This window comes from Gracilinanus agilis, chromosome 1 (assembly GCF_016433145.1).
Source record: "Gracilinanus agilis isolate LMUSP501 chromosome 1, AgileGrace, whole genome shotgun sequence".
Classification (NCBI taxonomy): Eukaryota; Metazoa; Chordata; class Mammalia; order Didelphimorphia; family Didelphidae; genus Gracilinanus; species Gracilinanus agilis.
Genome location: NC_058130.1, coordinates 52,526,672 through 52,553,764, shown reverse-complemented (window position 1 = coordinate 52,553,764; position 27,093 = coordinate 52,526,672). Strand labels below are relative to the sequence as shown.

Genomic DNA, 27,093 nt, shown 5'->3' with positions numbered 1-27,093 from the left:
TCCTCTAGTAGCAGGTAGGAGCGGTGGGCACTTGGCTGGTGAGGGGATGGTGCAGTAGGACTGGAGGGGCAACGGCAGAGTGGCCAGAGAGGACAGAGAGGAAGAGAGCTAGGAAAGATTTAGATTATCCTTCTCAGGAGACTGCCCAGAAGAGGCAGGGATGCTCCAGGAGAGGCTGAAAGCTGCTGGGATTCTAAGCTGCCCTTCTGGACCCGGATCCAGCCTGCAGAGGATTGCGTGTCCGAGGTCTCACGTAGACGCCCGGGGGACGCAGAGACAGGGGGGCGAGCGGGAACCGGGTGAGACGAGATGATACTGCGGGACGTTGAGGCATTCTACCTTTCCTTCTGTTTGCCCACAGGTTAGGGCTTTGGAGAGCAGCTGCACTCCTGGGGACTGTGGAGAGGAAGGCACTCAGAACTCCCCGCGCCGTCGCTTGGGAGACCTCTTTGGCTGTGTGGCCCCGGGTAGAAGGAGGGGCACGGGAAGGGACGGGAGGGGCAGGGCAGCTGGGCCCGCGCGCGGCTCCCCCTCCCGAGAGTCTCTCCTATAAAGAGCGCTTCCCAGCTGGTCGCCAGGCAGAGGCGAGGAGCGGAGCGCAGCTCCCCAGACGCGCAGCGTGGTGCGGCTCGGCACCGCTACTAGGTCGCTCTCCGGTGCTCCGCGAGAGCTATGGCCAGAGTCCGGGGCCGCGGGCTGTAAGACTTTGGACAGGCTGCAAAACCAGCGAGACCCCAGCCCGCCATGGAGAGCTCAAGCGGAGCTGCAGAGCCGGGGTCCCCGAACTGCAGCGCCAACTGGAGCCTGGAGCTCTCCAGTCCCGGGGACAGGAACCGCAGTTCCATCCCCTTTCAGCGCAACGAGGCCATGGCCAAGGTGGAGGTGACGGTGCTGAGTGTGATCCTCTTCTTGGCGCTGACAGGCAACCTGTGCGTCCTGCTGGCTCTGCGCACCACCCGCCACAAGCACTCCCGCATGTTCTTTTTCATGAAGCACCTCAGCATAGCCGACCTGGTGGTGGCAGTGTTCCAGGTGCTGCCCCAGCTCCTTTGGGACATCACTTTTCACTTTTACGGACCCGACTTCCTCTGCCGCCTTGTCAAGTATCTTCAGGTGGTGGGCATGTTCGCCTCTACCTATCTGCTCCTGCTAATGTCTCTGGATCGCTGCCTGGCCATCTGCCAGCCGCTGCGCTCCCTGCGCCGGCAGTCAGATCACCTCTCGGTCCTCTGTACTTGGCTGGTGTGCCTGGTGGTCAGCGTGCCTCAGATCCAGATCTTCTCCCTGAGGGAAGTGAGCGAAGGAGTGTATGACTGCTGGGCGGTGTTCATCCAGCCCTGGGGACCCAAGGCATACATCACCTGGATCACACTGACCGTCTACATCATCCCAGTGCTGGTGCTCAGTGCCTGCTATGGGCTTATCAGCTTTAAAATCTGGCAGAATTTGAAGCTTAAGACAGCTCATGAGCCCCGAGCTGCTGGGCCCTTGGCCTCCTCTGTTACCTGTGGGGCAGATGCTGGCAATGGGGGGGCCCTGTCTCGGGTCAGTAGTGTCAAGCTCATCTCCAAGGCCAAAATCCGCACCATCAAGATGACCTTCATTATTGTCCTGGCCTTCATCGTGTGCTGGACTCCTTTCTTCTTCGTTCAGATGTGGTCGGTTTGGGACCCCGATGCCCCTAAAGAAAGTAAGAAGGGGGAAGTAGGAGGGTGGTGGTGGTGGGGCTCCCTTCTCTTCACCTGTGGGTGCTGGGTATAGTCCTTCTATCCCTTCTGGTTTTAGCTACTTAGTAGAGAACAAAGAGAGGGAGATGGAGTGGTCAGAAAGTGCCAGCATGGAATAGGTTTCCAAGGTAGGGACAGAGGTGAGGAGTCACTCAGGCTTGAGGGGAGAGGAAGGTCTGATTAGCAAAGCAGGCACCAGGGCACAATGCTGAGGTCTACTCACTCTATCTTGCCTGAGATTCAGGACTGTTAGAGCTTTCTTTCCCTTAGCCAAGTGCTTTCCTTCCAGGAGAATGGGGCAGAGTAATGCATCAAAATTCAAAGGCTTATAGATTTAGAACTGGAAGGGACTTTAGCTGTCCTCTAATCCACTCCCCACCCCCCACCCCCAATTTTACAGAGGAGGAAGCCAAGAGGTTTAGAAAGGTTAAGTAATTTGCTTCAGGTCACACAGGTAGCAAACTTCAAACCCACTTCCCAAATCCAGTGTTCTTTCCAAGGTATTCTATCTTCCTAATGTGTTAAAATTCCCTGAGCACAGGAGCGACACCTGAAAAGTCCTTACCTGGAACCATGTGAACCCACACTCCCCAAATCAGTCACCACTTTCTGCCAGGCCATGTGGCTAAGAACATCCTTTTCCTTCACCCCGCTGGGGATGTGGCTCTTTGGGGGTGAATGAGTTAACTGCCTTGTGCTTGTGAGCTACCAGGCAAACGTTCTGGGGAAAAAAGAAGCTGAGAATCCTTTCTCTTCCTTCACCCTCTAGCTGTTCAGCCATAGGCAAGTTGCTTTCCTATTCTGTGGCTCATCTGTTTTCTTTTCTCGTCTATAAAATGAGGGGGTAGGACTCAATGATCTCTAGAGTTACTTGCATTTCTTTGAGATGTTTAAATCCTACAGGTGGAGAGAACGCTGTGGTGTTGGTGGCTCCACCTACAAGTACCCATTGAAGAGTCAGAAATTTCTTTTTTTCCCCGATGGAAGAAGGCATAACCGAAATTTTTATAATGCTAAACCTTTTCAAAAGCAAGAACAACCTACGGTCTCTTAAGTGCTTATTCCTAGGCACTGTGGGGGCTGAGGGTGGGCGTGGGGATAGGGGAGGCAGGAAGGGATGACTCCAGCAGATTACTTTACAATTTAGGTAGGGAGAGAAGCCTCACAGCTATAATAACATCATTTGGTGAGTAATTGTCTGAGGTAGGATTTGAATTTAGTTTTTCTGACTCCAAGCCCAGAACCTCACTCTGAATTCTGTTGCATTATCTATTATTCTGTGCTGCCTCCCAAGAAACAAACAGAGGACCATTCAGTATGTTGAGGATAAGTAGGGGGTAAAACTTGATTTGGGATTGTATATTGAGAGTTGGAAGGAACATTAAAAGCCATCTAAGTCCAATCTTCTCATTTTAGAAGTAAGGCTACTGAATACGATCTCATTTTGTCCTCACAATATTCCTGAGAAATAGGTGCTATTATAATTTCCATTTTACAGATAAGTAAACTGAGAAAGTCTTGCCCAGAGTCATGAATCCAATAAGAGTCTGAGGCAGGATTCAAAGTTTGTTCTTCATAACTCTGTGCCCACCACTCTGTATTCTACACCACCCAAGTGGCCTCTATGTGCCTTTATGACACCACCAAGTCTATTGCAGATAGAAAGGGAGCACATCAGGTAGGGTCTTGGAATACCTTCAGGGGATCTGGGACCTGATCTGGGACCTTGGATTCTTGAGCACTAGAATGTAAGCTACTTGAAGGTATGTATCACTAGTGCTCAGCACTGCACTTTGTAGGGAGGACATGTTTATTGAAGTAAACTGAACAGGAGCAATAAGACTAGTAAGGCAGAAATATAGGTTGGAAATGACTAGTTGTGAGGCCATTATAATATAGACTGGAGGCCATAGCAACATAGATTTAGAGGCACAAGAGACCTTAGAGACCATCTATTCCATATTCTCCTCCCCCCTTTTATAGTGGGGGAAATTGAGGCCAAGAAAGGTTAAGTCATTTTTTCCAGGGTTCTATGCCTAAAAAGTAAGTGTCTGAGGCATGATCTGAAATCAAGTCTTTTTGATTCCAAGTCCAATCTTTATTGTGTTACTATAATGGTAGGAATGGAGAGGAGGTGGAATGAATTGGGAAACTATTACAAAGGAAGAAATCTTAATACTCAATGACAGACTGGATATAGGAGGAGAAGAATGAAGAATCAAAAATGACTCAGCCTGAAAGCCTGGAAGAATGGTGAAACTTGGACAGAAACAGGCTGGTTGGGAAGGAGAGAAAGGGTGGGTGAGGCCCTACCAGCAGGAAGAAGACTGACCATTTTAGGGTGGCAGGTTGGACTTTGAGAGGAAGCATTAAAGATAGCCTCAGGGCCAGTGCTAATATTATTAGCTTTTCTTTCTCTTCCTCCAGTTTAACAATTCTCTCTCTCTCTCTCTCTCTCTCTCTCTCTCTCTCTCTCTCTCTCTCTCTCTCTCTCTCTCCCTCCTCCTCCTCCTCCTCCTCCTCCTCCTCCTCCTCCTGAAATATCTAAACATATTTATTCTAGAAATAANGGAGGAGGGAAGTTGGGGTGGGGTGGGGTGGGGTGGCATGTATTTCCAGGGGTAGAAAGGAGAGAAAACAGAGTTCCAGATACTCACCTTTCCCCTCCTCTCCCAACATCTCTAATTACACTAAACAGACACAATGAGATGGATTTGTAGTGAGGATACAGATTCAAATTCTGCCCTGTCAGTATTTTTTTTTTAAATGAAGATACAAGCTTAGGGTCTTCCAGAGGTTTATTTTACACACACACACACACACACACACACACACACACACACACACACACACATATTTATTTATTTATATTTGCATATGTTTGTATCTGTATGTGTGGGTATATACAAATACACACACACATATATATATATACATATATATATATATATATGTTTGCTAACTTATGTATCCCTCAACTTTCTTTTTCCTGTAGATAATCCATCCACAAAAGAAAAACAGGATTCCCTCACTCCTACTGCAGAGAACAGGGAAGTACATTAGCAAAGGGAATTTTAGGTCATGGTGGTTTCCTTTGCTTCTCCGACTTTTAATTCCCCCAAAGAAAACAGTGTGTGCCAAATGAGTTATGCAGGGTGTTTCTCTGGTTTTCCACATTATTCTTTTATGCATAGTGTTCTGAGAAGAATACCAATGCAGACACAAACCAGGATGAATGATTCTGCTATTGCTGTGAAAGTCAGATTCCTACCCACTCGTCCAATACTTTTCTTTGAAAAAAAGTTTTTAGTCAATTTTATTTATTTTAGTAAATGTTAGTAAATTTTCTCCCCCTCTAATCTCTTTACTCTGCTGAAAACAAACTCCAAAACTTTGTAATAAATAGACATGATGAAGCAAAACCTTTCCACATTGCTTTGGTCCAAAAATGTGTCTCATTCTGCATCTTGAGTCCATCACCTCACTGGAAGGGGAAGTGAACGTGGATCATCTTTCCTTTTTGGTCCCCTGGGATCACGAGAGGTCACTAGGGAGTAGGAGCTAGATATGAGTGGAGAGGAAAGGAGGTGGCCCATAGCCAGCTGCCTGCCCAGACAGAAGAGGGCTGCTGGGTCAGGGGAATAGGCTGCCCAGACTCAGTACTTAACAGAAGGAGGGAGGATGTGAGGACAGGCGTATTCTCTGAAAAGGGGGCACCCACCCTTAGTCTAGAGGAAAATTAATTTCGATAAGCTTAAGTCACAAGTTAGATTACAGGGCAGGGACTATTTATATAAAAAGACCGTGTGTGGATTTTGTGGTTGGCCTTTGGGAGCCATAAGTGGCTGAAAATATAATTAGTAAGAATATTAAATGGCATCCATTGTATCCAGTCGAGGAGGGTGTTAGCAAGTGCTTAGAAGGAATAATAATTCGAGACTGAGAAACATGGAGTTTATTGTGAATAGAATAGTGACGTTCTATAGGCAGGGCTGAGGAAAGAGTGAGATGGGGAGACAGAAGACCCAGGTTCAAATACCGCCTCTGCCACTTAACTACCCAAATGACTAAAGAAAATCATTTGGGGGGGGGGCCTCAGTTTCTTCAGCTATTAAGGGAGCGAGAGACAGCATGATAGAGGTAGCATGAAAGAATGAACAAAAACCCACTAAATTTGAAGATTGAGGACCTGGTTTCAAATCTTGGTTCTGCTACTGTATGATCTTGGGCAAATCATTGCTTTTTAAAGTGAGGGAGTTAAGGATAGTCAGGTAGCTCAGTGAATGGAGTGTCAGACCTGGAGATGGGAGGACCTGGGTTCAAATTTGACTTCAGAGGATTCCTATCTCTGTGTCCTTGGGCAAGTCAATTAACTCCAATTGTCTAGCCTTTATCAATCTTCTGGAACCAATACTTAGTATTCATTCTAAGACAAAAGGTAAGGGCTTAAAAATAAATAAATAAGTAAAGTGAAGGAGGTTAGACTTAAATGACCTTTAGGTCTGAATCTGTGATATTATGAGCTATCAACCATTGCCATTGTCATCATTAAGATTAATAAAGGTTTCTAGGTAAATGTAAGACTAATAAGCTGCCTTTTGTCCCCTGCCCCCAAAGGCAAGGTGGAAACAGAAGTCATATTTTGCTTCAGGGAATCTTACAGATGGCACTTCTTTATTTGTTGTTCTTCAGTGGTTTTTAGTTGTTTCTGATTCTTCTTTTTGGGGTTTTCTTGGCAAAGAAGCTGGAATGGTTTGCCATTTTTCCTTCTCCAGCTTATTTTACAGATGAAGAAACTGAGGCAAACAGTAAAGTGACCTGTCCAGGGTCACATAGCAAGTAAGTAATTGATGCTGGATTTGAACTCAGGTGTTCCTGACTCCAGGCTTGGCATTCTATCCATTGTACCACCTAGCTGCCCCAATTTCTTCATTTAGGGCAACTCATCTTCTGTGTGACCACAGCTGAGGAGAACGAGAATGCCAGAAGCCTGGATGCTAACATTGGCTCCGACACTTTCAAGCTGTGTGATCCCTGGCAAATCTCCCAGCCCCACTAAGCCAGAGTTTTCTCATCTGTAAAATGGGAATAATAATAATGTATTTTTCCTCCCTTTCCTACAGAAGCAATTGTGATAAACTTTCTAGTGCTATTTAATGTATTTTCCAGACCTGTGATTTCTTTGATGTAAAGACACAAACTGGCAACTCATTTGTAAGGGAGAGTTTTTAATAATTGCTTGAGATGGACAGTGGGAATAACTAAAAGATTCAATGACTTCTATTAGTAACCCAATAATTAGTCTAGGTGGCAGCTAGGTGGTTAGTGGATAGAGTCCTGGATCTGAAGTCATGAAGACTCATATTTGGGATCAAATCTGACCTCAGACTTTTATTAGCTGAGGGATCCTGGGCAAGTTCCCTGGATTGTTTTTGCCTCAGTTTCCTCATCTATAAAATGAACAGTGAAGGCAATTGGCAAACCACTCCAGTATCTGCCATGAAAGCCCCAGATGACTGAAATGACTAAACAAATTAGTCTAGGAGTAGAGGAGAGGAGAGGAGAGCAGAATAGAGTATCAACAAATGATATATTATTAGTATTGTCAGAACTAAGACTTGTGTAAATGGAGATTTTTGAACCTTGGACTGCATCCTCCAGAAATCCCTTAGTATTTCCCAAAATTCCCTTTAATCTTTCCTTTGCCTCCGCGTTTGCATGGTCTGTTATTGTTTTATAAATTCTGTAGCTCCTCCCTCTTCCTCTTTCCTTCATGAGCACGGCTGAAATTAGTTTAGTACCTTTTCACTCTAGTTTTTTATATTAGTTTATTATTAATAAAAACTTTATAAAATGTAATACTTAGTTATTGGATATTAATTTTAATCTCCACAGACTAGAATCCAAGGTTCTTTGCAATTTAGAGGCAAGATTTGATTCCTGGTCTTCTTGACTCTAATCTGGTGAGTCAAGTAAACATTTGTTAAGCAACTACTATGTGCCAGGCACTATGCTGAGGTTCAAGGCTAGCCCCATATTGAGTATCCCTTCCTACCTCTCATTTACTAGATTCATCAGTGTGCTGGCAAATATTTAACAACTAGCCTCCCACCTCCCCCCCCCCCCAAATATTGACAACTTTTGACTTGTTGGAGAAGCTCAGGAAAGGGGTAGAGAGATAGTGCTGCAGTCTAGGACTCAGCCTTTGCTCTGGGATGGAAAACTTCAAGAGGGGAAGAAATAGCAAAAAGCAATGGTATTAGGGGTATGCCGCTCCTTTTCCTTAGTTTCAAGTGCCTTTCTTCTAAGATGGATCAAGCCAAATAGAAATAGAAATATAATATATACACACATATAATATATATATATGTATATGTATATACATATATATATATATATATAACTTTAATTGAGATGCCTGGTTCTTCTAGTGTCTTAATATCACCACCTTCACCCTCCTCTTCCTCACCAAATGACCAGAATTCCCCAGGAAGGGGTAGGAAGGCATTTGGTGCCACTAGGGGCTGTGCTGCAGCCTAATATGGTGGGGAAGATGTTAGATCTTGTTAGTCAAGAGATTTGGCTCTTTCTCTCTGAGCCGATTCTCATAAAAGTTAGAGTTCTATGACCTTGGCAAGCCATTTAAATTTTTTGTGCCTTGTTTTTCTCATTTGCAAATTCAGGGTGATAATAGTTAAGCTAATAACAGCTATCATTTGGTTAATGCATAAAGTAATATTATCTCATATCTTCACCATAACTCTGGGATGTAGGTGCAATTGTTGGCCTTATTTAACAGATGAGGAAGTTTAGGTAGGTAGAGTGTGAAATGACCTGCCCAGGGGGTTATCCTGCTAGTAAATGTCTGAGGTTGGATCTGAACTCAGTTCTTTCTAACTGCAGGTCCAGAGCTCAATCCATCGTGCCAACTACCTGCCTACTCTGGTTTGTGTGGTTGGAAGTGCTTCATAAATGAATACACTATATCACAGGTCCATAACTGTAGAGCTGGAAGTCATTAGAGGCCAAATAGTCCAATATTCTTCATTTGCAGAGTAAGAAGCTAGGGTTCAGGGAGGCAGTGATTTTCCCAAAGTCACAGAGGCTGTAAGCACTGGCAGAAGGATTGGAACTCATTTCCTCTGACTATAGAGCCAATGTGCTTCCTTTCCACTGTATCACACTCAATTCGAGATATCATCATCATCATCTTCTTCATCATCATCATCACTAGGTTAGCTAACCCCCCTGAGATGTTGTCACTAGCAATTATTCATTAAGGATCTACTTGGAGCATTTTATTCTTGGTACTGGGGGAAGAGGAAAGACGATATGGAGATAATTAAGGTATGATTATGTACATGAGACAATATGGAATCATGGAAAGAGCCCTGGGAGATGTGCATTCTTTCTAACTTTGGCTGAATCCCCAAATTTCTCTCAGTGTCCTACTTTGTAAAAGAGTATTGGGATTGGAGGCAGCTGGGTGCCTCAGTGGATTGAGAGTCAAGTCTAGAGATGGGAGGTCCTAGGTTCAAGGCAAGTCACTTAACCCTCATTGCCTAGCCCTTACCATTCTTCTGCCTTGGAAACAATATATAATCTTGATTCTAAAGGCAAAAAGTAAGGGTTTAAAAAAAGAGTATTGGAATGGATGAGGTAGCTAGGTGGCACAATGGATAGAGCACCCGACCTGGAGTCAGGAAGACTTCTCTTTCAGAGTTCAAATCTGGTCTCAGACATTCACTATCAGTGTAATCCCGGGCAAGTCACTTAACCCTGTTTGCCTCAGTTTCCTCATCTGTAAAATGAACTGGAGAAGAAATGGAAAACCATTCCAATATCTTTGCCAAGAAAACCCCAAATAGGGTTACAAAGAGTTGAACATGACTGAACATTGGATGATCTTTGAGATTCCTTCTCAGTCTGACTCTGTAACTGGATATGACCCTGTTCATGGAAATCTTGGAGCCAAAGAGGAAAGTAATCTGATTTTTAAAAATATTTGACATTTATAGATGAACTATGGTTAGCTTTCAAAATATTACCATTTTCTCTCAAGTTTGCCCATGGGGAAAAATAACAGTATAAAGGTGGCAGGGACCTTTGAGGCTTTTAGGGGGTTGCAGGGCAAAAGTCATTGGCTATAAAAGGGTCAGGGACTTTGGCTACAGCAGGAATGAGGTCAAAAGTGACTAGCTTTGTATCTCCCCCTCCACATTCTTAGTTTCCAATGATTCTCAAAATATTCTGGAATTCCTTGCTATAAGACAGGTCAGCTTGACTTGTTTTATATAATAGTGTTTTTGCAAAGAAAGTTCAAGCCTCCATTCAGTGCATTCCCTTCCAGTTGACTAGACAGGGATAAAAAAATCAGATAGCAAAGCATTTAGTTAGATATTATGACAAAGCAATGAACAAGGGAAAGCAAATCCTAGGATCTTGCTGTTCTGTCCATATATACAGAGGAGTATTCACATACTTCTGAGATTGTATTGGAAAACTTCTCCTAGTCTTGTCTTAGTAGTTGTCTGTGGCTCATTGATGCTCATCTGTATCCTTTCTGCCTCTGTAGTTGGTGATTGCTGCTTCTTGGATGATTGGCTTTTGCCGTGTGCTGAAGCTGTGTTATCTGCTGTAGTTTCTTCCATGTGAGGAACATTATTACAGGGTCAACATGCCTGGGGCTATTCAACATCATTCTGAGCAATTTTGTAGGTTAAGCAAATATCCCTGTCCCCATTATTGGCACAAAAGTCACCTCTTAAGCAGATGCCAGACTTTTCTTTTTGTTAATCTGAACCATCCCAAATGGAGGTTCTTCAGTTCACTCTCTAAATTGCTTTGAGTGACTCTGGTCATGCTCTGAGGCCATCAAAATTATTTTGAAGCTTTTACAAGTTTGAAGTAGCTTCTGAGTAGCAATAGGGGTTGAGGGCTGGAGCTGGTGATTTCTGTCTTGCATTTCTGCCCTTGCGGTAAATGTCTCTTTCTCATTTTTGTTAGTGTAATGATTGAAATTCTCAGAAAGACAATATTTCTTCATTTTAACATAATGTATTCATTGGCTACTCAATTCATATGGCCAGTTAACTAAACTAAACTAAAATGGCCAGTTGACTCCCTCCACAATCTGAATGGGTTCCCAAAGAGAGCAAAAGAGCAAACTCCTCTCACATGCAGCCCTTTATATACTCCTTGTGGCTTCACTACTCAGTTCCTGCCCTCACATTCCCAAGACTTCTCTGGTAAGTAGCCACTGAGGAGGTGGACTTAGAGACCCCACCTTTTCCTTCATTACTTCATCACAATTGGGGAAAGTCTTTGCTTCAACCTAGAAGATACCAACCCACTTTCATAGCCTAAGGGAGAAATTATTTCAACCTCACCTTTGAATCAGACTGTTCTTGGGTGTGAGAAGGACTAAGGGAAAATTATTTCACAAAAATATTTAAATTCTTCCACACTATTTACTATGCTATGTCACCATAGACAAGGCACCTGATCTCTTTTTACTTTAGTTTCCTCATCTGTAAAAATGGTGATGAAAATACTTGCATCCTTTGACTGTTGTGAGTCTCAAATGTAATTATGCAGAGAAATTCTTAAAGTAGATTTCTTAGTTCACTTTAGAGGAGAATAGGGCATTTTTGATTTGGAAGGCAATATCTACTTTCTCCTCCCCACAATTTTCTATTTCTGTGTTAATGTGCCTAAACTGGAGAATGGGTCAGTGTTTTTTATTGCATGAAGGTCAGAACATGAGGCCATGTGGGCTCCTTTTATTTTGTGACTTAGTCATGGTTTCTCCAGGAATTTGGATAGGATTGATTGGCTGTCTGGTCAACTCTTTTCCAGGCATTTTGTTTGAGGGGTGGATGGGACAAGAGCCATTGGGTAGACATCTTTCTTTGAGTCTTCAAAGATGCCTGTACATGGAGATCATAGGTTTAGGGATCCAGAGTGATAGGATTTTTCTTCTGGGTTGGCATCAGATGGGTGAGGGTGAGGAGGGAGATTCAGAAAGGCATGTGCCAGAAAGGGAAAAAGTAATAAGGAGGTAGGAAGAAGAATGTGATAAGGAAGAAAGATTCCAGAGAAAGGGGAAGGGTATATGATCTAAATATGTGAGAGGGTATAAGAGAGGACAAGGGGGTCAGCCTCCACTCACATTCTTTTCTCCTTTCTTATTTTCTACCCATATACGTCTCCCCTTTTCTGCCCCTTCTTCATCCTCCTTTTTCTCTCACTTGATCTTGATGGATGGAGCTTTTAGATGCATATACTTTCAAAACATCTTAAAAATTAAACATCTTGACATGTAAACATACACATGTATATTTATATAAACTCCAGATTTGGAGGCAGGAGCCCTGGATTCACATCTTTCCTCAGGCACTTTCTAGCTCTCTTTCCTTGGACAAGTCACTTAATTTCACTCAGGCTCCATATCTGTAAAATGGGGAAAAAATAAGAGCTAGACCTACCTCACAGGGCTATTGTGAGAATCAAGTGAAAGAATATGTGTAATGTGCTTTGTGAACCTTGAGGTAATATATGAACAAGGGTTATTATTTTGATGTTATTCTGTTCCTGGGGCTAAGGGTATTTGGAACTGAATTACCCTTAATACTCCTTCCAACTCTAAGATCTATTAGAATAAGAGCCTGGCCTTGATGGGGAGGATATTTCTACCCATGGGAATGCAGAGGGGTTCTATGTGAAGCCAAAGTGGAAGCAGGGGGATAAGGGTGGAAAAAGCCAAGCCTTGAAGTCTTCCAGCCTTCTCCCCCTCCACCAAGGAGATGTTCCCATGGTCGTGATGAGGACATTCAGGCTTGTTTTTCATTTGCTTTCCAAGATAAATCAAAAACTTAATTCCTTTATCTTGAAGTTGCAATTAGGTGTATAGTTAATGATCAGGCTTGTTGGCTGAATCAGCAATTATAAATTACATTAAGTTCCTAGCTAATGTTTTAATTCTGGACTCCTGTCCCAAGGTGACCTTGTTTAGTTTTTTTTTTTCTCTTCTAAAAGTACAATTTAAGATATGGGAAAAATAAGGAAGGGGAGAGGGGAGGAAGTTATTAGCTAAAGATTTCCTGCATATTTTTCAGGGTCAGGCTTTTTGGGTTCATTTTTCCTTTTTGACATGAGAAAGGGTACAAGGGTGGAAGCTGAAGTTTTGGAGAGTTAAAGTCAAGAGAAGTTTTGTCTAGGGATTCCATCTTAGAAATATCTACTAAGCGTCTACTATGTACAAAGCAATGTTTTTGGCAAGACAATCCCTTTGTAGCCAAGAATGTTTTCATTTGGGGCAAAAGTAGTTGGGGGGGGGAAGTGATGGGGACACTGGAGAGTACAGGCCGATAGGGCAATTCTGTATTGGGAAAAGAGGGGGATCCAAACTACAAAGAATATAAAGATCTTTACACCTCACCATAGCATGGAAGTGACCTGGAGTTCTGGAAAGTCATGTCAGTTGAGTGCAATCTCTGGCACTCTGGAAAGGTTTCTTCTCCAGTGCTGGTGTCTGACTATCTGCTTTCCGAGGACCAGCCTAGTTAAACATTGAGATGATCATCACTAGTAGACTGGCCACTTGTTTATGCTGGGTTTTTTGGTCATGGTGACCAATGTCAAAAATGAAAAAATAGAAAAGGGCCTTTGATCCTGAGTGGTCTCCTTTCACTTCAAGTCTTCAGTGGTAGGCAGAGGGAAGGAAAAGGGGGAAAAGGATCCCAAGAATTACAATTTTTGACTGTCTTACAAACATGAACTTAGTTGTTGATTCTCTAAAGGCAAAAACCTTGTCCAGTGACTAAGTGGACATAATCTTGGAGGAACCGAATCATATTAATCTTGACTTGCCCTATTAAGAAAACTGGAAGACCAAAGGAAGTTGCAACTAAATGGAAGGATAGCTTCCTCCTTGTAAAGGCAGGTAAAAGCTACTGATGGAGTTTGTTTTATCTTATGTTTAGAGAAACATTTTATGTTTCATTGGGTTATCTTGTACTGCAGCATTCATTATATTTATAAAAGGACCACCATGAAAAAACTTGCGGTCTTATGTGTCCACATCTATTGCAGAGAATGATTAAAGACTAGAGAAATTCTCTAATGAATTTGATTTAGACCCTCCCAATGAAACCAAAATGTACTTTGAGAGTGAGTTCAATGCAAATGTGAACATAGGTGAGGACTGAAAAAAATTGTTGGAAAATATGAAGCAGGAATAGGGAATGAGAGAAACCAATCCCTTATAGATTTCACAGAAGCATCATGAAGATGTTTTTTTGAAAAAACAACATAAAGTGCTAGAAGAGGCACATGGTATCACAAAAAAGATACAGATTATATTTGAATAAATAGGAAATGATTTGTTTCTCATGTGAGGGTCATTCTTGAATTAGCTGTTTATTATGTATAGACTACCAGCTTGTTAAATCAAAGATCAAGCTTAATACAAAGCTAAAAGAAAGAATAAAAATGAGAAAAAGAATGGCATCTTAATTAAAACAATTCCAACATTACCTTTTAAAATAATTTGTTGAAGCAAAAAATAGGAAATGAATAGAGTAAAGGACATTATAATAATTTTATAGATGATAATAATATTCATGATTATACTAATTTTACACATGAATCTAACCAGTGAAAGTCAATTGTCATCATGAGAAGATCAAAAAAAGCTTAAAAACTTCTTTAATCAGCAATCAGTTGACCCACTTGACAAAAGGACAGAGAGGACAGGTAAATCCAATACCAGTTTAGAATATAAATTAATATGTAAAATCTTAGAAATTTTGGAAGATTATGAGCAATATCTCTTCATGAAAGAGAAAGAAATACTACAGGAAAAAACCGGTTTAAAGAAAGCTTAGGGAAGTACCCTATTAATGTCACCCCAAGAGCACTTAGGGTTGAAATTGGAAAAAATCATCATAAATTAAATATGGAAAAAATGCAAAGAATTTTTATAATAAACTTTTTACCATCAAATTTGTACTCTAACATCTCAACCCTGAACATGCTTTTAAAGAAATGAAAATGACGCTGGGAAAAAAGCCCCAAAGATAGTGAGAAAACAACATGTCAAGAAAGTATACAGAGATATAACTTGTGAATGATGTAATTTTCAAGGCATCAAGGCATTGGATTGATTTTCAGAGTATTTGGAAGTAGAAACATAAAATAAAAACTTGTGCCTTATGACTATCAGTGTAATAACTTAGAGAATAGTACTGATAACTGGTACATCTATATGAATATATATATATATATATATACATAAACTTTTCTCATCTATATAAAATATTTACAAGGATAATTCCCCTTAATGAGGTCATTAATTACCCAAAAGATTTTTTTCATAATTATCCACAGGAAAAAAATGGATGAAGAATATTTCTTTTCCATCTTATTTATAATTGAATGGACAACATTCTCTCTCTCTCTCTCTCTCTCTCTCTCTCTCTCTCTCTCTCTCTCTCCTCCTTTCCCTGCTTCTGTCTTGCCTCTCCCCATCTATCTATCTATTGATATTCACACACACATAGTGATTGAAAGATAAAAAGAGATATATATATCACATATATACCTATATATATATGTATATATACATATATATACATATATATATATGTATATATATATATATATATATATATACACACACACACAAATATACAAATAAAATCTTGGACTGATTTAGTAAATGTATAATGTTGGTTCCAGAATTGTACAGGAGGAGAAGTAGGCTGCATTGCCTTTGAGAAAATGAAGCTATTTTAATAACTCCACATTTTTGGAGTCTATTTAAAAAATGGAAAAGTCCATCTTTTAAAAACTAATACTCTTCTAGAAATGTTGCCTGGGTATGAGTCATAGAACATCACAATCTACAAAGAGCTGATGTCCAAGATATTCCAAAGGTCAGTGGAAAGTGGGAGTCAGTAGTGGGTGTCTGCAGGTTGCAGCACATCAAAGAATGAATTATGAAAAGGTGGTGGAAAGTATGTTATTGAAGAAATGCGTGGTTAAAAAAAGATCACATGATGAGAGTGAGGAATAGCTAATTATTAGTCCATATCGTCCACTGTTATCTTTACAATGCTGAAATAACTAGGGGAGGACTCTTCCCAATGAGTGGACCCCTATGGCAAACTTATGGAAAAATAGAGATAGGAATCACAAAGGATGGGCAAGTATGGGTGGTCTGTGGTCTATAGTATATTATTGGAGGGAATGCCCATATCTATGAAACCACAGATCCAATGGAATAGTATTGGTATAAGACATTTTTACTTATTTGAAACCTATGTCTGTATCTCTGTAATTCCTCCCCTGGATCCCTTTTTACATTCTCCAGAGCTAAGCAAAGCCAGTGTGCTACACTGGAAAGGACACTGACCCCCTGGTCAAAAACAGAGTTCAAATTCTGCCTCTGATGCTAATGACTGATGTGGTCTTGAGCCACTTACTTAACTTCCTTCAAGAATTTTGCATCTGTACATTGAAGAGGTACCCTGTATCTGACGTCCCTTTCCATGAGGTCTCTACACCTATGCTCCTATGACTACTATAGGTCTAGGATAACTCCTGATATTCCCATTTGTCTTCCATCTTCTAGGCTAACCATGTCCAGCGCATTCAGATGATATTCTCAGTTGTGCTCTTTACCATCATGGAAGCCCTTCTCTGGAAGTATTTCAGTTTGTCCGTGTTCCTTATAGAACATGGCATTCTGATTTAGATATAATCACCTAAATGTAATATGACTAGAACAGAAGACTCAAAACTATAGGCTGGTGTGTGCTTGCTGTCAATATTTAGTACAATTCCAGAACTCTAGATTAAAAGGAAGATTTGTGAGTGAAATATTCCTGGGGTCTGATAGACTCTCGCTTCTCTCATTGTAGACATCACATTTCTTTTTCAAAAAGACCAAGATAAAATTTTCTCCGAAGTCCTACTCTGATGCCTCAAGATGATAGGGAGGGGATCACAGGCTCTGGGAGACCTGACCAAACTGGGAAGTGCTTGCATATGGTGGCCTTGATGGTGTACCATGATTAGTTTCACAAAGTTCCAAACTTATCACCAAATGAGATCCACTCTGGAGAAAACTTTTGGTGGGGGGCAAAGGACAGAAAAACTCAGTAAATTATCCACGAAGTGTTTAGCTATGTTTTAGGAAGGAAAGAAAAGCCACAAATGATGATTAATCAGTCATGAAATCAATGAATATTTTTAAGCATCTATTATGTGTTGGGCATAGTGTGAGATACTTTGTATACAAAGATAGAACTGCAATTATCATTCCACTAGAAGGCCAAAGGAACAATACATCCAGAGGTAAATAAATATAAGATGTATGTAGAGAAAATACAAGGAAACTTGGGTATGTGTGAGTGGGAGACAGTAGCACCCAAGGGGATCAGAAGAGTACTCAGTTAATCCACAAGTGAAAATTATAAAGTGATAGATTGAGGCTTAACCTAAGAAAAAATTGCTTACTCTAATTCTTTTTTTTATCTGTGTGTGTCTTTTTATTTTATTTTTTAAAGTCAATTTATTTATTTATTTGTCTATCTATCTATCTATTTATTTATTTGCTTATTCATTTACTTATTCATTCATTCATTCATTCATTTATCTATTTATTTATTTGTTTGTTTATTTATTTATTTGATTTAGAATATTTTTCCATGGTTACATGAATCATGTTCTTTCCCTCCCCTCTTCCTACTTCCCTCCCAAAGCCAATGAGCAATTCCACATTTGTCATTGATCAAGACCCATTTCCGTATTATTAGTATTTGTACTAGGGTGATCATTTAGCATCTACATCTTCAATTATATCCCCATTGAACCATGTGATCAAGCAGTTGTTTTTCTAATGTGTTTCTACTCCCACAGTTCTTTCTATGGATGTGAATAATGTTCTTTCTCATAAGTCCCTCAGAATTGTCCTGGATCATTGCACTGCTGCTCTTACTCTAATTTTTTGAAAGATCTATGAGTTCATCTCTTCTGAGTATACCTTCCAATGATGATAAAAACACCAGTCATTGGAACAATGCTCCACTTTAATCTTGGTTGCAATTCCATGTTGTTGACATTGAAACTGGAGTCCACTAACACTCCTCTATCTTTTTCCTGTGAATTAACAGGGCCATTGCTTCCAGTAATATATTGATTGATTTCCATTTCTCTACTCACCATCCTGTGACTAGTCCAATGAAAGCATTACTCCCTCCATGTTATCTTCTCCTATTAAAAGACATGCTTTTTGAAGGAAAGGATTGTCTTTCTTCTGGTATAACCATTCCTAGTGCTCTGTGCAGTGCCTGGTACTTAGTAAGTGGTTAACAAATGATTTTTCATTGTTATTCATCTCATTTATTCATAGGTGAATAACTTTTGAGCCTTAAATTCCCTTGCCTTATAATTTTTTGATTCAAAATAATCAAGTGCCAGAGTTTTACATATAACCCTTTTGTAAAATTCATCTTTTTACCCTTATTTGTTGAGACTTTTTAGGATCTTAAGTCTGCTTTCCTCCTGGTTTTGTGCTATCCATAAAAATATGGCCATAACATATTCTTCATGCATTTTTCTAGTAACTCAATCAAAACAGTAAATGAAGATTGTCTTGGTATGACAGCTCCTCCTGGTCACTTCTACCTTCTCTAAGTGCTCATAGTCATCTTCTAAGAGAATACATCTTAGAATTTGTCAAAATTTGACACCAAGCTCACTAACCTATTGCAAAATCTACTTTCTTCCCTTTTGTGAAAATTGGAACATTAGCCAGTGTCCAGTCACCAACGGGCACTTAGCAACCACACATGAGAGTTATTTCAATACTTCTAGATGTAATTTTTCTGAGCCAAGTGACTTGACTTCAATTAAAAGCAGCCAAATGTCCTTTCCTACCATTTACATTACTGATCCTAGGTTTCAGTTCCCTGGTAAGTATTTTCTTTTATTCCTTTTGAGTTTGAGGTTCAATCTCTCTGGTGGCCAAACAGAAACAAGATAGAAATTGAGGGCTTTTTTTTTTTGGTGTTTTGTCTTTTCATCCACATTTTGATTCTATTCAATTTACATTTGACAATTCCTTGAATTGGAAGTGAACATAGCCCTAAGTAGAGATGCTATTTCTTTTGATTTTCCTCTTGTACTCAAGTTAGCCAAATAATTCCTTTCCCCTCCAGCCCTGTTTTTATTATTGTTTGTATTTATCATAAACTGTAGCTCAAACAAGGTTTTAGTTTTCTATTCTTATGGGTCTGCAGTATTCACTTGCATTTCCCCCCAGCTACCTGATACTGCTTCCATCTTATGTACAAATGATCTTAAATGCCACCCACCATATTGTGCTGCTAGCCACTATTCACAAGTAAGAATGAGGTTCTTTTAAGTTCCAGGCTAAACCTGTAGGTTGTAGATCCCATCCAACAGCAGGGGGAGCCCAGGGGGAAGCGACAAGATCACTTGAATTCTTACGGAATGAATGAATGAGTGTTTTTCTCATTCTTTGCTATAGTCTGAGGGGTGATTAGTGAATCAGAATCAGAACAGCTCTGAGCCGCAATCCCTCTAAGAATAGTCAACTCTCTTCCTGTTTCATATTTATATAAACTTGGTAAAATGGGATTTATTGCACAGGCCACTGGGAAGGCATGCATGATGCTTAGTTTTATTCTTATGGATAGAATCAAGAAAAAGAATAAAATTGGAAATACATTTAAATTGCTGCATGGCTGCATACCCGTAGCTTGCCAAGACACAGGCCATCCATTGCCAGTTCATGGGTACTCCAAATTCGGGAGTTTTAGGAAACAGATCAAGATAGGTAGGCTCCCCCCAGTTTCTTCTCTCCCTCTGGGAGGGAGCAGAGATATTCATTAAATAAAGCACACTGCTGAAATGCTGACCGTTGCCACCACCGCCAGGGTGATCATTGCCACAGTTGTTGAGTAGGGGGTTTGGGCACCGGTTCCCAATGCTGCCATTTTCAAAGTCTTATCACAGGCAATCCTCTCTTTGCTTCTCAGCTTGCGGTCCATTATCTGGGCTAAATAGGACTCCAAGTACTCATCTCAGCTTGTATATTGCCAGTGAAATAGTTGGAAGAGAGTGAGTTGGGTCACAGTTGGGAAATCGTATAGCTCTCGCAGTGATGCCAAGCTGCTGTCTGTCACAAAAGCCCATTTTTGTTACATGCCTGCTCTCTTGTCCAAGTTAGGAGCCCTTTCTTCTCTCTTCTGGATTCCTTTTAGGGATCAAGGCAGGAAGTTAGGTGCAGTGAGTGATGCAGTATTTGTATGAGGGGGTCTGTCCCTATAGGTAGGAATAGTAAAGGGGATGCTTGGCAGGAAAGAGAAATGGTGATAGACTGATTTGCTAGGGTTTGGCACCCGATAAAGGGAGAGGTAGAACAATAATAGTAATTGGTAGCATTTATATAAGACGGCTGGGTGGTACAGGGGATATAGAGCAAGATCCGAGTTAAAATATGACTTCAGACACTTCTTAGTGGTGTTATCCTAGGCAAGTCACTTAACCCTGATTGCCTCAGTTTCCTTAACTGTAAAATGAGCTGGAGAAGAAAATAGCAAACCATTCCAGTATTTTTGCCAAAAAAAAAAAAACCAAAACAAAACACAAAACAACCACCAAATGGGGTCACAAAGAGTTGGATATGACTGAAATGACAGAATGTGAGCATTTATAGAGTGTTTTAGGGTTTGCAAAACACTTTATCAATGTCCTCTTGTCTAGACCATTTTATAGATGTGGAAATAGAGACCAAGAGAGAGAAAGTAGTACTCATCCAGAGACACATACATAGTAAGTGTCTGCGGTAGGATTTGAACTCAGATCTTTCTGACTCCAATTCCAGTGTTCTCTTCACTGTACCACCTAGCTGTGAATTAAGTATGTTTGCATAGAAATTGCTTTGGGAATAGGATTTGATATTTCAAAGATTTTTGAGGCTTGGGATGGAGGCTTTTGGTAGAAAAAAGGAAGTTATGGAGTTGGGAAAGAAAGTAGGGGAGGAGTCATGGAGTAGGGAAAGAGAAGAGAATGCCTTGGATAGGAAGAACTCAAAGAAGATTTGGGAGAGGTGAGAAGGTGTTCACACAACAAGCTGGGTGACCACTGCCAGTGATCATGTAAAGTGGACCCTAGATTCTGGAGGGAGGTTGGACCACATGATCTCCAAGATCCCTTCCTACTCTCTAACTCAATGATTTGGAAATTCCTCATAGACCAGCCACTAAGGGGCAGTCTTTGCTAAATGGTCAGTTTGGAATTTTCTGCTTTTTCCTTGAGTTTCAAAAGGAAGGTGAAGCTTGTCTCTTGAGGCCACCAGCCTGCTTTTCTTATGTCCATTTGGTACGCCAAGATGTCCCCTCTTCTTTGTTTTCTAAACTCTGTTCTCAAAGCACAATTCCCTCTTGTTCTCTCCTTTGCTCAAATTTATTTTGGGGGGGGGCAACATGGAATAATATTAATACTACTACATAGATCTGGACATATACCAGAAATAAGTAGAAGATAAACTGGACCAGCTGTGGAAAGGCAGTGTGGTTCAGTGACAAAAGGATCAGATTTGGAGATAAAAGATTGGGTTTAAATCACAATTCTGTCACATGATTGACTTTGGACCAGGCATTTCCCTTCTGTGTGTCTGTCTCCTTCTCTGTAGCATGCAAAAAAGGGAGAGAGAACGAGGCTAGGTCCAAAGAGCAAAAATTAATTCTGAATCAAGGAGAGCAGGGTTGTCTTTTTGTTTGTTTGTTTTTTTGGAGCAGGTAGTATTTGAAATGGGCCCTGAAGGATGGGGAGAATTCCTCTCAACAGGTAGCACTGGGTGTGGGCAGTGGAACATTCTATGCATAAGATATGATGTAAGTAAAGGCACAGAGATTGGAAAGAACATCCTCAGTAGCTCACGATTGTCTAGAGTAGAGTATAAATGGTAGCTATTATTAACAAGTTCAGATATCATTTGGTAGATAATGAATTGCATCAAAGAGTTCTGAGCAGAGAAGAAAAAAATGGAATTAAAGATCTGGTATTCTTGTTACTGTGGATAGAAATAAAATGTTTTTTAATTGAATTTTTAAATTTGGTTCAGATGAAGTGGACCATATGTCTCTGTCCTGGATTTGAGCATGGGGTTGGCCACACCCAGAGAGGAACATGGCTGGCTGCCAGTCAGCTGTTCCTGGCTAATTTGAGCTTTCGGTGATCAGGGGCACAGTCAGGCTTCAAAGGTCTCATAGGAGAGAGCTTACTTGATTACGTTCTGCTCTATGGTCTAGGATGAGGTTGATCTATGATTATTCTTATGTGAGCTCATTTCAAACATATTTTGGAAAGGAAAGATATTGCTGGTTTAATTTTCCAGGGCAGAATGTGGGTAATATTGCAAACTCAACAAAATCTGCTGGGATCCCCACTTTGTATGTTCCTTTGCTCCTCCAGTGTTCTTCTTCAGGAGGCTGGCTGCTCCCCCTCTGATTCCCCAATGTTCTCCTTAGCCAGTGTCTTATTCCCTAAATTCTGACCTATCCATCTTTCCATTCGAAGTTAATGATCCTGCATCCAGTCCTTTCAGGGTTCTTTGACATGATGTGATACACTCATTTGTCCTAAGGCATTATCTTCCTCAAAAATGATCTCATCTATTATCCTTGCAAATGTTTGTCTGTTAATTGGAGCATCTTGGAGTCAGAATGACAGCTCCTTGAAGGATGCTCTACTCACTCAACTATGTCAGAAGATTTTAGTCCTACTTTTTGTCTTTGCCATTGATTCTGTGTCATTATGGAATCTCGGGTGCTCATTGCTCCATGTTGTTGACTTCACTTGGTATCAGACCTTGTCATTTGAATGAGCATCTCTCATCCTTTGAGCCTTCTGTCTCTAATGATCATTGGCAGGAAGAATAGAACACCGGGGACAGGATACGTCCACTCATTCAGGGTTCTCTTTATTTCTCGATTCAGCATTCCTTCTGAATTAACTCAATTAACCAACCCACAAAGATGCACTGAATTTCTGCTCTGTGTTCAGTCTCTGCTGGTCTACCCAGCACAGACATGGAGTTTGCCCTCAAGAAACTTATACCTTGGTTGGAGAGATAAGACTTCAGTATATTAGACACAAGAGGTGGTCTGGCATAGTGGATAAATAGCTAGTCTCATGAGTAGGAAGACTTGAGTTCAAGTCTTACCTTTGGTACTTATTAATTGGGCAAGTTATTCAATTTCTGAGTAGCACAGGCTCCTCTCTAAGACATGTAATACTGTTAGTGATTTGTGCTGGGAAAGGGAATTTCCTCACTAGGGAGGTCCTTACACAGATAATATCAGGGATAGACAAGGAGGAAAAACCCCTACCAACACCTACTTCACCAGATCAATAATTCAGAGTTCTATAGGGTCTCTGAGGCCATCTGGTTCAATCCTTTCATTTTTACAGATGAAAGGCTCTAAGGTTTAGGGATAACAAATGATTTTGCCCATGATAATCAAGAGGTAGGATTTTGAATTTATATTCTCTGACTCCAGAACCAGTGAATCAGTTACTCAAAAGGTTTTATGTTTGTGCCAGGCACTGTATTAAGAGCTGGGGATACAAAGAAAGAGAAAAGGCAGTCCCTGCTCTCAAGGAGCTCACCTAATAGGGAATAAAGCATGCTAACAACTCTGTTACTTCTACATAAAGGGTAAATTGGGAGATAGTCAACAGAGGGAAGGCACTCACCTTGAAGGGATCAGGAAAGACCTTTTATAGAAGGCACGATTTTAAGATGGTCTTGAAGGAAGTCAGGGAAGCTAGGATTTGAGATAAGAAGGAAGAGAATTCCAGGAATGGAGGACAGCTAGAGAAAATGCTGAGAGTTGGGAGATGTACCTTTTTTGTTCAAGAAACCTCCAGGTGGCAAGGGTCACAGTATGGCAGAATCCATATGAGCGTGATGTGGAAGAAGACTGGAAAGGTTGATGGTGGGTGGGCCAAGTTATGAAGGGCTTTGAACACCAAATGAAAGATTTTCTAGTTGTTGCCACTGGAGTTTAATCCGAAAGGAAGTAGTGTGATAAGACCTGAACTTTAGGGGATAGAGATGAGGAGGGAGGCAATTCCAGACATGGCAGTTAGCAAGTGAAAATACCTGGAACTGAGTTGGAGTGTCTAATGTGAGAACAAACCGCACTTCTTGTGTGGCTCAAATGATAAATGTGTGTGTATACACACACACACACACACACACATATTCACATATACATACACCACTTTGTAACTTTAAAGAATCATATAATTGCTTGATTTTATTATAATGCTCTATAAAAGATTATTATTATGAAGTCATCTAAGATAGTATCTGATTAAAGACTCAGCAGTGCGGCACATACTCAGAGCTACAGAAGAATCATGATTCAATGGAAAGAGCATTGAATGAGAAGGCCAAATCTTGCCTCTTACGTTTACTAGCTGTATAATCTTCATCAAGTCTCTCCTTTCCTCTCCTCATTTGTAAAACAAATTGGACTCCATCATTTCTGAGGTGCCTTTGAACTTGGGATTTATGACCCTGAGTATGGAGGAGAGAGAGAACAGTGAGGATTCATATTGCCAGGGAAAGTTTCATGAACAAAGTTGGGATTGAGCTGGGTCTTGAAGGATAGGTAGGATTTGGAGTGATGGATGAGAGTAGAGAGGGAAACTGTTGAAAAGATGGCAATGGGGGCACGGCTGGGTGGCTCAGTGGATTGAGAGATCCTAGGTTCAAATCTGGCCTTGGACACTTCCTAGCTGTATGACCCTGGGCAAATCACTTAATCCACATTGCCTAGCCCTTACCATTCTTCTTAGAACCAATATACAGTAGTAATTCTAAGATGGAAGGTAAGGGTTTTAAAAAAAAACAAAACAAAAAGAGAAGATGGCAGTTCTCCAGCTTCCCTCTGCTGTTCTGAACAGTTTCTTTGTTAAAAATTTAGTTTCAGACACAGCCTAATAAGAGCTGGAAACTCTTGGGAAAGGGAAGATTCACCCAGGGATTTGACTGATGGATGCATTGGGCCAATTTAGCATAAATCAACTGAGTTTTCACTCAGTGTTTGTCTTTTTGTTTAAACAAATCTGTGTTGATGCTCTTCCTTTTCTACTCTTTTAAGACAGCCCATCTTTTTCCATTTTCTCAGTCCTTTTAGGAGATTCTCTTGCAGCACTGAGTTCAGAAGGTTTATGAATAGCTCTCAGAGCATCAGTGGTGGCGGGTCTATCTAATGAAGTACATTACTCTGGGGACAAATGGACATTTCCATCTAGACAGTCTCTCTGTAGGGCCATATTTGATTAAACAGACATAGTGTGGGGAAGTTTCCACAGACTTCCTCACCTCTAAACAAATTTGTGAACTCATCTTAGCCTGGGAGAGGCAGCCTTTCTGTCCCCATGTTTATTTCCCTTGGCCAAGGCTGGCTTAGGGCTAAATGGTGGAAGGGGATGTTAGGCACCAGTGTCCCTGGCTCCAAGGAACCTTGAACACCAGTTCTGGTTCCTTCTGCCAGGGGAAACAAACAAAAAGTAAAACATTTATTAGGTTTATCAGGTAGGCCTCCCTGTAAAACCTTAATAATAGGATGATAAAATCAGCTCAAGAGCTAGAAGGTACCTAAGAAACCACCCGGACCAACTCTTCTATTAACAAACGAGGAAATTGAGGTCAAAAGCCAATAACTGTGGGGCCAAGGTAGTACTAGAGTCTGGGTTCGGTGCTGATGGGGGGGGGTGCCTTGGGAGAGGAGGAAAGGAAGGAGGTAAGAACAGCTTGGGACTCCTAGAAAGGGAGTCAGGGGAGTGCCAGAGCTGATGACACATCCGTACACTTTGGCTTCCCTCAAGCTGGCCTTGCCAGCTGCCATGTTGACTCAATGCCCTCTTAATGCTTTGATCTTACTCTCACCCTTCTTGCAGCCTCTCTGTTCATCATTGCCATGCTCCTGGCAAGCCTTAACAGCTGTTGCAACCCCTGGATCTACATGCTGTTCACAGGCCACCTCTTTCATGACCTGGTGCACCGTTTCTTTTGCTGTTCGGCAAGTTATCTGAAGACTAATCCAGGAGGCGAGACCAGCGCCAGCAAAAAAAGTAACTCCTCCACCTTCGTCCTGAGCCGTAAGAGCTCTAGCTTGAAGAGCTTCACCCAGCCAGCTGGGGAGTGAGGCAGGGCCCAGGCCTATGGTTCTGAGGTCACCGGGTTTAACTTTGTGTTGGCAGTCCATTTCTGACCCACCATGGGCATCTACATATGTGTATGATGTATAAGTGAGCCTTTCTTTTGTACATAGACATAACTCTGGCCCATGCATTGTGGGGATATGGCACTGGGAGAGACCTAATAATCCAAGTGGTCATCCCTATGGGCATTTCGTGCCATTTTCTATCTACTGACCACTCAGTCCTCTAGGCAAGATCTCCTGCCCACCCCCCTACAGTACCTGTGGCTACTCTATTCCTTGCTTCTGATCAGAGGATAGCTTCTATGGCTCAGCATTTATTCTACTCTGTTGTTATGGAAGGCAGCCTGAGATATGGAAAGAGAGTTGTTCTCAGCTATCTATGTGACTTTGGTCAAATCATTTCATTTCTCAGCAGCCCAGGCAACTCTTTAAGACTATATATCGGAGAGTTTTAATACAAGGAGCTCCCTGTACTGATGGGTCTTGTTTAAGCCACTAAAAATGAAGACGTGTAGGCATGGTGCGTTCTTGATGAAGGTGAATATAGGGTAGTAGTGCCTTTCACTGTTGGGCTACTTGCCAGCGTTGTCATGTTGGTAGGGCATATGGTTAGGAGATGAAGGGAAGATTGGGGACAGAAAACCCAGACACAGTTGGGGGAAAAAAAAGTCCTAACCTGCAGCTGCTGTTCTTGAGTGGCAAGCTGTTGTCCCTGGAGTATTGATTAACCAAGGGATTATTCATCACTGGGCTAATTTAGCAAGTGACCACCATTTTGGATGGATAATCTGGCAAAAGCAAACAGGACAGAAGCTTGGGGGAAAAATGACCATCTCTGTAGAATAAAATTGATTAAATGCAAGCGAATTACAGGGAAGCCGGAGCTGCAAATGAATTGCTGAAAGATATTAATATTCCAGGTTTCATTTGTGGGTGATAATTCCCCTCTAGTGGAAGCAGTGTGCAGTGGAAAAAGAGCCAGTTTCCAAGGCCAAAAAACCTGGACTCAAATCCACTTGGTCACATACTGTATGTGACTTTGAGGAAGTCACTTAACTTCTTAGTGCCCTAAGCAATTCTCTTAAGACTCT

General features: G+C 41.3%; 1 protein-coding gene across 1 annotated transcript; it reads left to right on the top strand.

The window, feature by feature from the left end:
- Positions 1-744: 744 nt before the first annotated feature.
- Positions 745-25,984, top strand: OXTR (oxytocin receptor). The gene is made up of 2 exons (XM_044656836.1): positions 745-1,690; positions 25,737-25,984. The coding sequence occupies exons 1-2, from the start codon at positions 745-747 to the stop codon at positions 25,982-25,984; spliced, it is 1,194 nt and encodes a 397-aa protein (XP_044512771.1).
- The last annotated feature ends 1,109 nt before the right edge of the window (positions 25,985-27,093 follow it).